This window comes from Protomyctophum bolini, assembly GCF_963924005.1.
Source record: "Protomyctophum bolini genome assembly, chromosome: 17".
Taxonomy (NCBI): Eukaryota; Metazoa; Chordata; class Actinopteri; order Myctophiformes; family Myctophidae; genus Protomyctophum; species Protomyctophum bolini.
In genome coordinates, this window is record NC_137878.1 from 9906281 (window position 1) to 9919167 (window position 12887).

At 42.9% G+C, this 12887-nt stretch overlaps 1 protein-coding gene across 1 annotated transcript; it reads left to right on the top strand.

The window, feature by feature from the left end:
- Nucleotides 1–1444: 1444 nt before the first annotated feature.
- parp10 (poly(ADP-ribose) polymerase family member 10) lies at nt 1445–12707 on the top strand. The gene is made up of 11 exons (XM_080786734.1): nt 1445–1568; nt 3254–3436; nt 4121–4363; nt 5563–5793; nt 6006–7009; nt 7349–7561; nt 8395–8491; nt 9238–10209; nt 10809–10942; nt 11030–11204; nt 11586–12707. Exons 2-11 carry the CDS (start codon nt 3262–3264, stop codon nt 11882–11884), a joined length of 3543 nt encoding a protein of 1180 aa, XP_080642860.1. The 5' UTR covers nt 1445–1568; nt 3254–3261; the 3' UTR covers nt 11885–12707.
- Nucleotides 12708–12887: the final 180 nt, after the last annotated feature.

Below are 12887 nucleotides of genomic sequence, written 5' to 3' on the forward strand. Positions count from 1 at the left end.
TGCACGAATGCTGGGGGGAGGACATCACGCCGGCACCTGAGACTCCCCTGGCTCCCGAGGAGCCGCCTACTCCGTCGCTGTCCAAGGAGCGATTATCTGTTCTGGAGGAGACAGTGGTGGTGGCTGAAGCGGAGATGGTTGGGAGAGGACAGAGCTGGAGTGCCCGTGCCATCTGCATCCTTGTCTGATCGCCGTTCTCCGAACTGCTGCTGATTTCATTTCCCGTCGACCCTTGGCCCGTGTTCTGTCCCTCCGCATCCAGAGTGGCCTGTGTGGTGATTGGCTCCTGCTGGGGGGACTCTGAGTTTGAAGAAGAGGCGGTGGAGTAGGAAGACGAGGATGATGACGTGCGTTCCTTGTTTTCTGGGGAGCACCTCCTGTCTCTCCTCTTCTCTTCCCTGCACATGCTCCTCAGTTTGGCAAGGTGGCAGATGCAGTATCCCTTTCCCTGGGACTCCTTTGAGCACCGCTCGTAGGAGCACAGCTTCCTCCACTGCTTCCCGTTGAACTTCTTGCGGATGCCTGTGTTGAAGCACACTATGTCACCCTTCTTGAAGGTCTGGTGCACCATATTATAGGCTAAGGTTCACTAATATAGTAACAATATTATGTCCTCACTCAATCTGTTGTCATCTGCATGCTTTGGGGTCAAGAGGCCAGCCTATTTATTACAGATCATGTGTGACGTGGCGTCGCGTCACCAGGTGCTCGCTTTGGTTACTGTACAGTGTACACAGTGTACGTTTCCATGGAAACCGCACCTGCAGCGGTCAGCGCCGTAGCCACGCCCCCTATTCCTAGGATGACGCGGCTTCTGATTGGCTGAAACGGGGATTGGGAGATCTCGATTGTGGCCACGCGTGAACCGCCGCGAAGTAAACAAACAGTGACACCGTCACCGATCGGTTCGTGGTTTACCGTGACTCTGTGTTTACTTAAAACGTCTTTTCAGAATTTCCATAAATTGTGGTGGATCACGTTAATTGGGGTTCGCGAGAGCTACGGACTTGACTTCCCCGATCAGTTTTATGGACGTCATCAAGTGTTTTTTCCACTGAGCTCTGTTTTTCATATTTCGTGTAAATTCAAATTACGTTCCGTTTTAAATTATTTTAGCTACGTGTGTGTGTGTGTGTGTGTGTGTGTGTGTGAGACAGTGTGTGTGTGTGTGTGTGTGTGTGTGTGTGCGTGTGCGTGCGTGTGTGTGTGTGTGTGTGTGCGTGCGTGCGTGTGTGTGTGTGGGGCCGTACTGTAGCCGTGCCGTATTCCGTGTCCAGTTGTCCACACATACAAACCATAAAGTATTAAACAAAGACACCTAGATCGACATCACATCAACAATGCAAGCACTGTGTAAATCGCCTATTTGTTTCCACTCTGGCTATTATTTTGACGTTTTCCAACCGACCGGAAGGGGAGGGACTCACGCTTTGCATTTAGTTTCCGGTCCGGAACATTAGCGTTCACCAACAACATCTGCTGACAAGGAAGTACAAAGTACAACACGGTTAAATTACTACGACACAATGCTTTGAATTGATATACTTAATACATCTACCCTACAGAAGGTAAGTCACCCTGATCTATTCAAGGAAATTAATGTATGCCGCGTTTGATTATTTTCCGTGTGGTCATAATTGCGCACTTGAACAGTGTCGATATTAATATGAAGGTTGGTTTCACTTTCTTGTAAATGTGTACATGCAACAGCATAGCTGTTACTTGGGTGACTGCTGTGTTTGCAAGCCTTTTTAATTCTGATTAGTATGATGTGATGTATCAGTATCACCATACTCAATTCATTGTGGATAGACTTAAAATATTGGTAAAGTAGTAAGTGTACTGTTGACATACTTGGCCTCACCCCCCGAACCCACCTCACCCCTGCCCACTTTGACAGGCTGGGATGGCTTAGGGTCGACGACCGAGTACAGCATCTTGCAATGGGTCTGGTCCACAAGATTCGATACACCACCAAGATACCCATGTACCTGTCTAAATACTTCCTTAATGTAAACGAAGTCCACACCCACAACACCAGAGGGAGTGCAACAAACCATGTACAACCCAGATTCGGCACAAACAAGGGACTAAATTATTTTCGTTCCTATGCCACCAAAATGTGGAACGCCCTACCAACAGTCATTAAGACATGTGAATCCCTTGACTCCTTCAAAACTGCTCTCAAAGGGCACCTACGGATGGCTGCAATTCGAAACTGGCCTCTGTAAAAGCTGAATTTTTATCTGTATTGTATGTTTTTGTATGGACGTGGTGATGGGTGCCTGCACATGTGCACACATGGTATCAACGCATGGTGTTGTGTGCAGGCGCCCTACACTCTGTCTTTCTTTTTCTTTTACCCCCCTTTTCCCCTCACTGTATATGTATTTTTTCCCTTTTTGCTTCCTATATGATGAATTCCTGTTCTGTTCTTTAACTACATAGAAGTGTCTATTTGTTTGTCTCTAAATGTTTTGATGAATTGAACAATGTGGACCCTGTTGTAAACAAGTGTAAGGCTTAATTGGGTCGTCCACTCACAGTTAACAGTCTAACAGTCTAACAGAGTTTGTGCTTGAAATGTACTGCAAATTGTCAATAAATACTTCAATCAATCAATACATTACTGGCCTGGCCTGGCCAATATATTACTATGGTCTGAACCTATATTTATTTATTTAAGAAGTACATGCCTATTACTAGTACATAGGCATACTACCATACCTGCCAACCTCAGACCGTCAGATAAAAGTAACAAGGAGATTATTTAGTATAATGAGTTAATTTCGCAAAACACTGACTGGACGATCTAAACTCCAAACTTTGTATGCACAGCACAGTCTGCTAGTAGACTACACAGCGGTGGCCGAACGGTTTGCGGAGCGGTCTTGATACCGAAAGGTCGCCAGTTTGAATCCCCGGACCGGCACGTTAAAATTACCACCGCTGAGCAAGGCATGAAATGTTCTATGAGCAGGGTGTGGCTGTAAATAAGAATCTCGAGCTTAGTCCACTTCCCTGGGTAAACAAAGAACTTTGCTTACTTTGCTTTACAGACAGTCACATTAGTCGGTAGGCCTATATATTTTTCCAAATTTGGAGTTGTCATAAAAGACTGTCATAGATGGCTGGTCACCTGAAGTCCGAAAAAGATCCACCTTGGATTTTTCTTTAGTTTTTAAATGCTGTATAATGTGTTATTTGAGTTAACTGGCTGACTTAAAGAACAACAATTATGTGTCTGTTACAGTTACTAGAATGCCTGTTGAGAACCATTGGGGGAGGACAGTGGAGGTGCTGGGGCTTCCTGAAGTGGTCGATGAGGAGCTGCTGTCTCTGTACTTTGAGAACAAACGCCGTTCTGGCGGAGGACCGCTGACATCCGTGGAGAAGGAGGGTAACCGTGCCTTACTAGTGTTTGAGGAGGCAGAAGGTAAGAACTCAGAGTTACAAGCTCGTAGCGCGGTAGCTAAAGTATAACATAATCCTTAAAACACCATTCTGGGTTCCTGCCCAGAATGGTTAATAATAATACAGTATTGATTGCACAGCCATTTGGTGCACTGGCCATATATTATGCTTGTTGTGACAAAGGATGAATCTGATTCCTACAGTGATGTGTTGAATGTCTCCCCTCTCTCTGTCCTCAATTTATTGTCTATAGTATACACTCATTATAAAGCATAACATGCCACTATACTGTGTATATATATATATACAGCTTAATTTCCCTCCTACTCGCACCCATTATGTATGTTTGTGGAGACACTTGTTGTAAGACACTTGCCTTGTCAGTACATTGTGCGATCAAACCTTGGGCGGCGGCAGTGGCTCAGGAGGTAGAGCGGCCGTCCTTGGAAACCGAAGGTTCCAGGTTCTATTCCTGGCTCCTGTGTGTCAAAGTGTCCTTCAGCAAGACACTGAACCCCCTAACTGCTCCCGATGAGCTGGGTGGTGCCTCGCACCTTTTCCTCCGACATCGGTGTGAAAAAGTGAAGTACGTTGTGTAATGTAAAGCGCGATATTATTGCAGTGCATTTACCATTTTGTATGGACATACATTACACATTATTTATTAAACATGTTGCGGTCTATGCTGTTGTTTTTTAATCAACAGTTGCAGCACGAGTGTTGTCAAAAGGGCACCATGTCCTACATAACTGCGAGCTGACGGTAAGAAAGCCTCCCCTGAAGGATCCGTGGAGGCTGCTTCTCCGCGGGGTCAACGCAAACATCGACCTGGAGCTGGTGGAGCTCTATGTTGAGAATATGCTTGGTATGGAAATGGACAGTTACAGCCTGGATTCTCTACTCGAGAGAGGTCTTGTCCTCGTCCACTTCCAACATCAGCTCTCTCAAGGTCAGACACCCCCCCCCCCCCCTCTCTCTCACTTCTCATTCAATTCTATGGCCCTCATTTATCAATCGAGTGTAAAATCTGCCACAGATTCGAGTGCAGGTTTCGTAGTACACCCACGTCGCCACGGCATTTATAAAGTGATCGCAAACAGCTGAAAAACAGCTTTTGCGACATGAACGTCCTGGAATACGTCCTGAAACCATGGTTACATGGACTTACTGCCCCACCTCTCTCATACACACACACGCAACTTGCAACTTGTTGTATCTTAAATAAATAAACCTGCATGAATTAAATAAAGCTGTAGGTCTGTTTCTCCTCTCGCTTCGCTTCCCCCTTGCTGCCCGCCATCATCTCGTTGAAGAGAAAGTAGCCTACTCTATGAAAAGCCAGAGTGGGCGTGAAAATGGGCAGCAGTGCACACAACACACTGATTATTGTATCAAGGTCGCTCGTTATTAGAGGGAGAGAGAGATTCTCTTGACATTATCACAGGAAATGATCCGATCATTATTTGGAAAAGGTTTAATGTACACAGTGGGTCCCTGCTTCACTAGAAGGTGATTAGATGAATGTCACTGTGTTTTTCTATCTCTCTCTCCCCCTCTCTCTGTTTCTCTCGCTCTTCCAGTGCTTTGTGTGTGTGTTCAAACGCGGCTACTTCAGACTGCGATGCGCTGTTTTTGTGTGTGTGTTGTTATAGGACTTGTTGGCGAACCAAGTGAGGAGATGGGTGATGTAAAGACCTATATGTCACCGCAATGGAGGAATATAGTAACGGACAAATAGCCAACATTCTTCTAAAAGTACTACTAAATAGATTCAATTCTTCATTCTCAACAAGGAAGCCAATAAAGCGCTCCTTTCATTGATATTTCAAGATATGTTGAGTAAAGAATGCAGTCAAATGCAGTGAAGAAACTTTAATAGGGATGTGTTGAGTGGAATGAGGACATTCCCTGTGATAATTATGACATATATATATATGTCATATAGAATACATTGGAGAAGAGAATCTCTCTGTGAAAGACTGCTGCTCCACTCCATTTCGTCCTGTGAATACATTGCTACAAATATAAATAATACTCATCGCACATTTCCGTGACTTTATTTCGGATCTGCAAAACGCACCTGGAATTGCCTTTGTCAATGAAATATGCCAAACAAATAAACATGCCATGCCTTTTTTTTATGTATAGATTTCCAGCAGCTGAGTGCCAAGATCTCCAAAAAGGGCCTTGATGGTTCCAAGATAACTCTCGAACAAATTGAGCAAACGGACACTATCTTAGTGGAAAACCTGCCCCCTGGCATCTCTACGGCCACGCTTACATCTTACCTGGAGAGCACAGGAGCTGGAAACCACAAAGTGAAGGAGGTCAACATGACATCACCGAGCACAGCCAGGGTCTCTTTAGTTGACTTTGAATGTAGGTGTTTGCACATTTCCTTGTTGAGTGGTCTTACTTTTATTATACTTTTTCAGAATATTGTAATCACGATTATGAATGATTCTCTGGTGGAAAAAGCCATAGTCTGTGATAACCTTTACACCACTTCCTCGCGCCTGTAATGTGTTTTGCAGACTTGTTCCATTCTTCAAATGAACAAAATATGTGTATGCTTTGTTTCCTTTCGATAGCTGTGGTTCATATCCTTAGTCAGCCGCACAAACTCGAGGATGCTGAGCTAAACACGAGAGCATATTTTGCCTTTCTTCAGCCTACGGAAGCCTTGTCGTCATTGAACTCTGGAAACGAACCCTTAGATGGTCGCACGGATAATGCCCGACATAATGTGAGTCCCCTGTCACCGGTCGGTGCCGACAGCCAGTCCTCCCAACAGATGGCCTTATCTGACGTTGCTCACACGGCAGCAGAAGAAGTAGCAGAGGAAGTAATGGAGGACCTGACCAAGGACACGGAACCACTTACAAGCCACGTTGCTATCCCCGATCCATTAAAACTTGCCCTATTTCGGAGCAGCACGCTTCCACAGGACATTGTACAGGCGTACCCAAACTTTGACATTAAGATCAGAGATGATGGCGTGTACATCGCGGGGCCCGATAAACTGACCATGGATCAGCTAAAGAACACCATCTTGGAGTTCCTAGGCAGTATTGCTCAGACACATTTTACCATTGACACGCAGACGGCCCCGTTTCTGAACAATAAGGAGGTCCGACAGCTGCTGCTGGAGACCATGAAGGAACGGGGGCTACCCAGTATTTACAATGTCGTAGCCAATGTCGTCGCTGTAACATCGCTGTCTGTAAATCACGTCAACCAGGCATGTAGCTTGCTGAAATCCCTGTTTTGCAGCTTCAGCATACCGGTGGATAAGGAATACGAGTGCATGTTATACTCGGAGGAGTTGTCCGGATTCCTTCAGTCGCTTGGATTCTGCTCTGCAAGGGTGTCGGAAAGTGCGGGCGTGATCGAAGTGATGACTCTGAAGCGAATGGAGAGCGACGTGCAGGAGAAAATAGTGACGTTCCTCAGTACGCCCATTGAGAGGGAGATGGTCATCTCTATGGAGTCGGGCAGGCTCAAATACGTCCAGCTGCATAACCATCAATTGATGGCCGACATGGACCAAGTATCAATAGTCCCTCTAGAGGCAGCGGATGTTTGCGGTTTAAAGGTATGTGGTGGCTCATTCGATGACAGGAGAAGAAGAAAAAATATCTAAAGTACAGCCCTTTCATGTGTTTAGTGTAAGAAATCCAACTTGCGGACCAAAAGGTTGTACTGCATAGATCTATTAGCTATTGTAGCTGGACATTTCTTTTAGATACAACAATTCTATTTGGTAGTTTCTGGGGCCATACGAAATTGAACCAGAAACACTGGGGTGTTATGCTGTGCATTGTGAGCTTCTTGGATTAAAACAATGTTTGCCTCTATATTAACATGCCCTAAATACATCTTTTGATTCCCCAAATCTCATTCACTGTTCTGTTTTCATGAATGTCGTTAATAGATCCGCGGCAATGTCATGGCTTGCCAAATGGCGGCGGAGGTGTTGCAAAGTGTGGTCACCTCCATCTGCACCAGAACCATCACCTCCAACACGCCTGGTGTGTCCCGCTTCATGCTAGAGGACGAGGGGCCCAGCATCCTGGCGGAGATAACCGCCAAGTTCCAAGTTTACATCAGCATGGACAAGGTCTACTGGAAACGGCTTCCCAATGAGGTATCATATAGTACCGGTAGTTATGGTACAGATGGCACTTTTCTTTCAAAATTTAGAGTAGGCCTAAGTTGCTAAACCTCGTTGCTTTTTTCCCCTCGCATTTTAGTTTAGTCAGTTAATCCAATGCATGTGTTTGCATGTATGTCCAAGATGGTTTATAATCTAGGTCCTGAGAGTAATGGATGTTATAATATTGCTCATAGGACAGCAGTCAAAGGGTTCTTGATTGATTATTCCTTTTTTTATTGTATGTGTTATTTAATAATGATAATTATTATGCTACATTGCCTGAGGAACCAGAATGAAATTAAAATGTATTCTTGTTCTTATGGTACTCTTATGTACCTGTACGCAAGACGTAACGATAAAGAACACCCTGAACCCTTTTTTCAAAATCAGGAATCTTTAATTATCCAACACATACAATAAATCTTGAGTATTTCTCATTGTTGACCATGCAATACAGGTTCCCAGAATTAAACCAGGGATATTAATACTACCGATAAAATAGTCAACATTATAACTATGTAAACCCTACAGTTGATCGGGGAACCCAGGGCTATATAGTTGGTCCGCTCCTACACCAAATCACTTTACATGTAGAGCACAGAGACCCAGTCCCACTCTGAGCAAGCTGATCTCTCTACTGAAAATAGCAGATCAGCACATTGTGACTGAACTTGTAGAGAAATGTCTCCAGGGACATTGTGACTGAACTTGTAGAGAAATGTCTCCAGGGACACTGGGGTTCAAAATCAAATATGGTTATCACTTTTGAAGTGCTCCTAATAGTAATAATTTAAATCTGATCTGATATATTATTTCCTTCTCAGGACATCTTTGACGCTGCATGGAAAACGATGTCCCAGCAAAGCTTCCAGAAAGTGTCTATGGATGGTGCACAAGACATGGAAGTGTTAACTCAAACTGGTGAGAATTTAAATAGCCAACAAGCTCCTGATCAAGGTAGTAAGTATACTTAGGTCTTGCAAATTAAAGCAGCATTTTGTAACTTGTTATAATTTTGTCCAATCTTTTTGGTTAATACAATATAACTTATACAATTGTATTTTGTCTCCCTGCTCTTCTAATGAGACATTACATTGTGTCAAGGCTCATGCATAGTCTGGATTTTCGGTGGTTCATGTCTCACCCAGACACACGATCCGACACTAAGTTTTAATTCAGCCCCTGAGCAAGCAGGCTATTGGCGCAATGGTAAAAATGTCAGCACTTGCTGATGAAACCGGATACAAATCTGGGGTAGAAGAGAAAAGTTACATAATGCATTAAATAACCCATCATTCTTTTTTATTTTGCTAATGTGATTATTAAACTATGTGTATGCATCGGTTTACTGAAACAACAATTCCACTGTGTGCTATGTTTATCGTATTTTAATCTTGCTACGTTTGATTGTAACTAAAATATCAGATCTTCTCTTTTTAGTGTACCTAATACCGGTACATGAGATGTGGCAAATAACAAATACAATTTCCCCCTGGATATTTTTTTCATTCCAAAATTTTATTTCAAAATCTTGACTGATTTTTCACAACACAATCTACTTCCCCTTCCTCCTTATGTGACTGTTAATGTGTATTGATGATTGTATTAAATGTTCATGATTAGTAACACAAAATTTGTGTTTCAAAACAATGTGTTTTCTTCTATAGGCCTAATGGAGGAGGCAAAGAGAATTGTTTCGGTCATTGATGAAAAAATGGATGTGGCTCCATCAACTTCAGACAACACCGATAACATGGAAGATGAGGATCTATACACCACAGGAGAACCTGACCAGGACGACGACGTAGTGGTCGTCACAGAAATGGAGGGGGCCACTGCTGGAAATCCTGAATTACAGAATGAAGCCCTGGGTCGTCCCCCTGCTAACTTGGAAGAAGAGGCCCAACTGTCTCTAGCCATCCAGTATTCCATGGAGTACACAAGGTCTCAGGCTGAGGAGGATGATGAGCTGCGGAAGGTACTGGAGCTATCCATGAAGACGGCCAACCATGAGGGTCCTGCTATTCCTCCTGCGGAGAGCCCCAAACAAGTGAAGGATGTCTATGCGTCCATGCAGGAAGAGATCAAGGCAATCAACACATCCCAGATCTCTGTGTTCGCCAGCTATAAATCAGATCTGATCCGAACTGACATAGCTCTTGCGAAGAAGATTACTCTGAGACAGGTCGAGGAGAAGCTAGAGCAGAAGGGGCTGAAGAACATGTCCGATTTCCACAAGAATTGTTTGGAGGTCATCAAGAGGAAGCATGCAGTGGAGATTAAGATTCAAGGCAACATGGTGATCGTAAGTGGTTTCAGGGACTTTGTGTCTAGCGCACTGCCGGACGTAAAGCTACTCCTGAAGAAGATGTCTCTCGCCACTTCCGATGCTGAGATCCTGAAGACCGTGCAATGGGTTTGGCACGACGAGACGGGAGCAACGCCTTACGCTCCCGATGCCACAGTGTTCATGGAGACTGCATGGAAGATGAAACAGAAGAAGATCAATCTCTTGCTAAACAATCAGCCCCACATTATCAACTTTGAGAAGATGGAAGAATACAACGTGGCCTCTGGGAAATCTGTGAAGATCTCCAGGAAAATGCTCAGTTTGATTGACCTGGGAACAAATGTGTCAGGTAAAGAAGAAATCGCCCCCGGCACGATAAAAAATAATATTGTGTTGCTTTAATCATGGAAGCTGTCATTCTATTCAACCTAGTGGCAGCATCATCAGTGATTTGCGTCACCTGTGTTTTGTTAAGCATCGTAAAACATACAAAAGCAACATGTTCTTACTGGAGACAGGCGACCATTTGCTGTTTATTTTCCCATAGCTTTGCTTGATTGGCATGGCAGAATATTGAATCCTGAAACAGTCAAATGTGTTTCCGGTTTAAATGCACTACCATGGCAATAACGTGAAGCTATTGACCATATGCAGACCATCGTACCATTACGTTAATGGCAGGGTGGTTGCCCATATGCAAACAGAAATGTCCTGTCTGACTGTATTAAACAACGTCAAACTCACCAACATTGCTGCTGTACGAAAAGTTTGAATTATCCTCTTCAAAGTGTTCATTGCAGATGATTTGTGTGTTTGATATCCAAGGAGCACTTCCAAACTAAAACACTCAACAGCCCTGCGTAGTACCTGTTTTGAATTTGCACATAATGCAGGAGACGGCAGGATGTTGCTTTACTGTGTGTGTGTTGCATGCTTTCCTTTTAACAGAAGCGGATTACTCTTTGCTGTCGAGCATGCCAGAAGTCACCAAAGTAGACGAGGATTCGGATGAATTCCAAGAGGTGGTGAGGGAATTCTACGAGAGTATACAGAAATACCACAGCAAAATAAGAATCATAAAGGTGAAAAGATTTACCTGTGCATTTTCTTTTCCTTTTTCATTTAAACACGTTTTCATGTGTGATTGTAATACAAATGTGTCTCCGCAGGTGGAAAAGCTCATGAACCGACTGTTGTATAAACAGTACCAGCTGAAGAGAGCCAGCATAATGCAAAGTGCTACAGAACCAGAGATCGAGCGGACCCTCTACCACGGCACAAGTGAGTCCAGCGTGAAAGAGATATGCATTCATGGATTCAACAGGAGCTTCTGTGGAAAGAATGGTATGTTTTTTTTTTTCTTCCGGTCAATGTGCACATTTGTCATGATTTAAAAGCCAATAAATATGTCTTGTTTGAATTGTACTTAATTTTATTTAACTTAACATGTAGTAATGTTTTCCATGTCCAAGCCATCGTATACTGTACCATTGGGCACTGTCCCCATTAACTGGGGACATTATTAACTGGGGAGAGTTACCTCTTGGTCATTTTACGTCTCTCAACCTTTGTTACATTTATTTTGTAGTGTAATTGTTCTTGATGATTGCTTTTATTGTATACTCTTATCTTGTAAATGTTCCTTCTGTGTGTTCTCCAAGAAATAAATCAATTGAATGAATGAATTCGTCATCAAATCAATCTTTTATGGTTGTCTTTCCACAGCTACCGTTTATGGACAAGGGGTGTATTTTGCTGTGCACTCTGCATTGTCTGTCCAGGAGCAGTACTCTCCTCCAAATGCAGAAGGATACAAATTTGTCTTTGTGGGAAAAGTGTTAACCGGTGACTACACTAAAGGCGACCATTCGATGAAGACCGCCCCGTTGAAGGAGAGCGACGACATTCCGCTGAGATATGACAGCGTGACAGACAACATTACCACGCCCACCATGTTTGTTATCTTCAATGATACACAAGCTTATCCACAATACCTCATCACATGCCAAAAAATCCACCGCTGAGGAGACAATTTAGGAGGGAGATTATAATCGTGAAAAGCGTAAACTATGGGACACTGGCTGATACGAACCTAGATTATTGTAATTATATATCCCGTCTGTTTTATTTCTTATTCTGTCTATGAATGGGAAACTTTTGATATTTCTTTTCCTTCACATGGCAGCAATATGCTTCATAATTTTAATATGCTCTTGTGTTTTGAGTTGTATGTTAATATTTTCTACAGTCTATGGTTTCTATGGTTAATATGTTGCAAGTTGTAAATCTTGCATATCTGTCCCCTTTGGCTCTTATTTTATAAACATTTTATTTTACTTTATGGTGGAGCACTGGTTTAAGTGTACATTTCAAATGGTTTTCCATTCTAGCAAAAAGATTGAACATCTTATGTACATGAATGATAATGTATTAAGCGTGAGTAATGAGCTCTGTACATTCCAGGCATCTTTGAATTCCACCTTTTGATTTCAGCCATTTCTTATTTTATCGTTGGTTTAAGGAACAAAGGCAGAATGGTGTTATCCAGGAGCCTTGTATACATAACCACAGGACCCTCCTGGATAAACTGCATTATGCTTTTGTTATATTATAATTTCTCCCATTCATTGAAATCTCAACAAGATTTTGTGTTTTACTGTGACTACTGGAAGGGATTGTGCTTGTTTGAAAAGTTTATGTAAGATTTACTTTCAATTTTATCTCTAAAACTACAAAATGATATTCTGCAGAATAATAGGCATAACATGCAAAATGATTTTACATGCATATATTGTATACTGTAGGCCTATTTTTCTGTTAAAGTTCAATAAACCTTGATTTAGATTTATTGTGGTGTTGATTGTAAATCTGGTTTTGTATGCAGGCCTATATGGAGGGGTTCCAACTTCCAGTCTTAGTAATTGCTGGTTATGAACCAGGTGGACCAGAACCTGTCCATTTGTACACTCAGTTAAACACAGGATTTTGCAGTGTAGATGGGTGTTATAGTTTAACCACTTTAGCCCC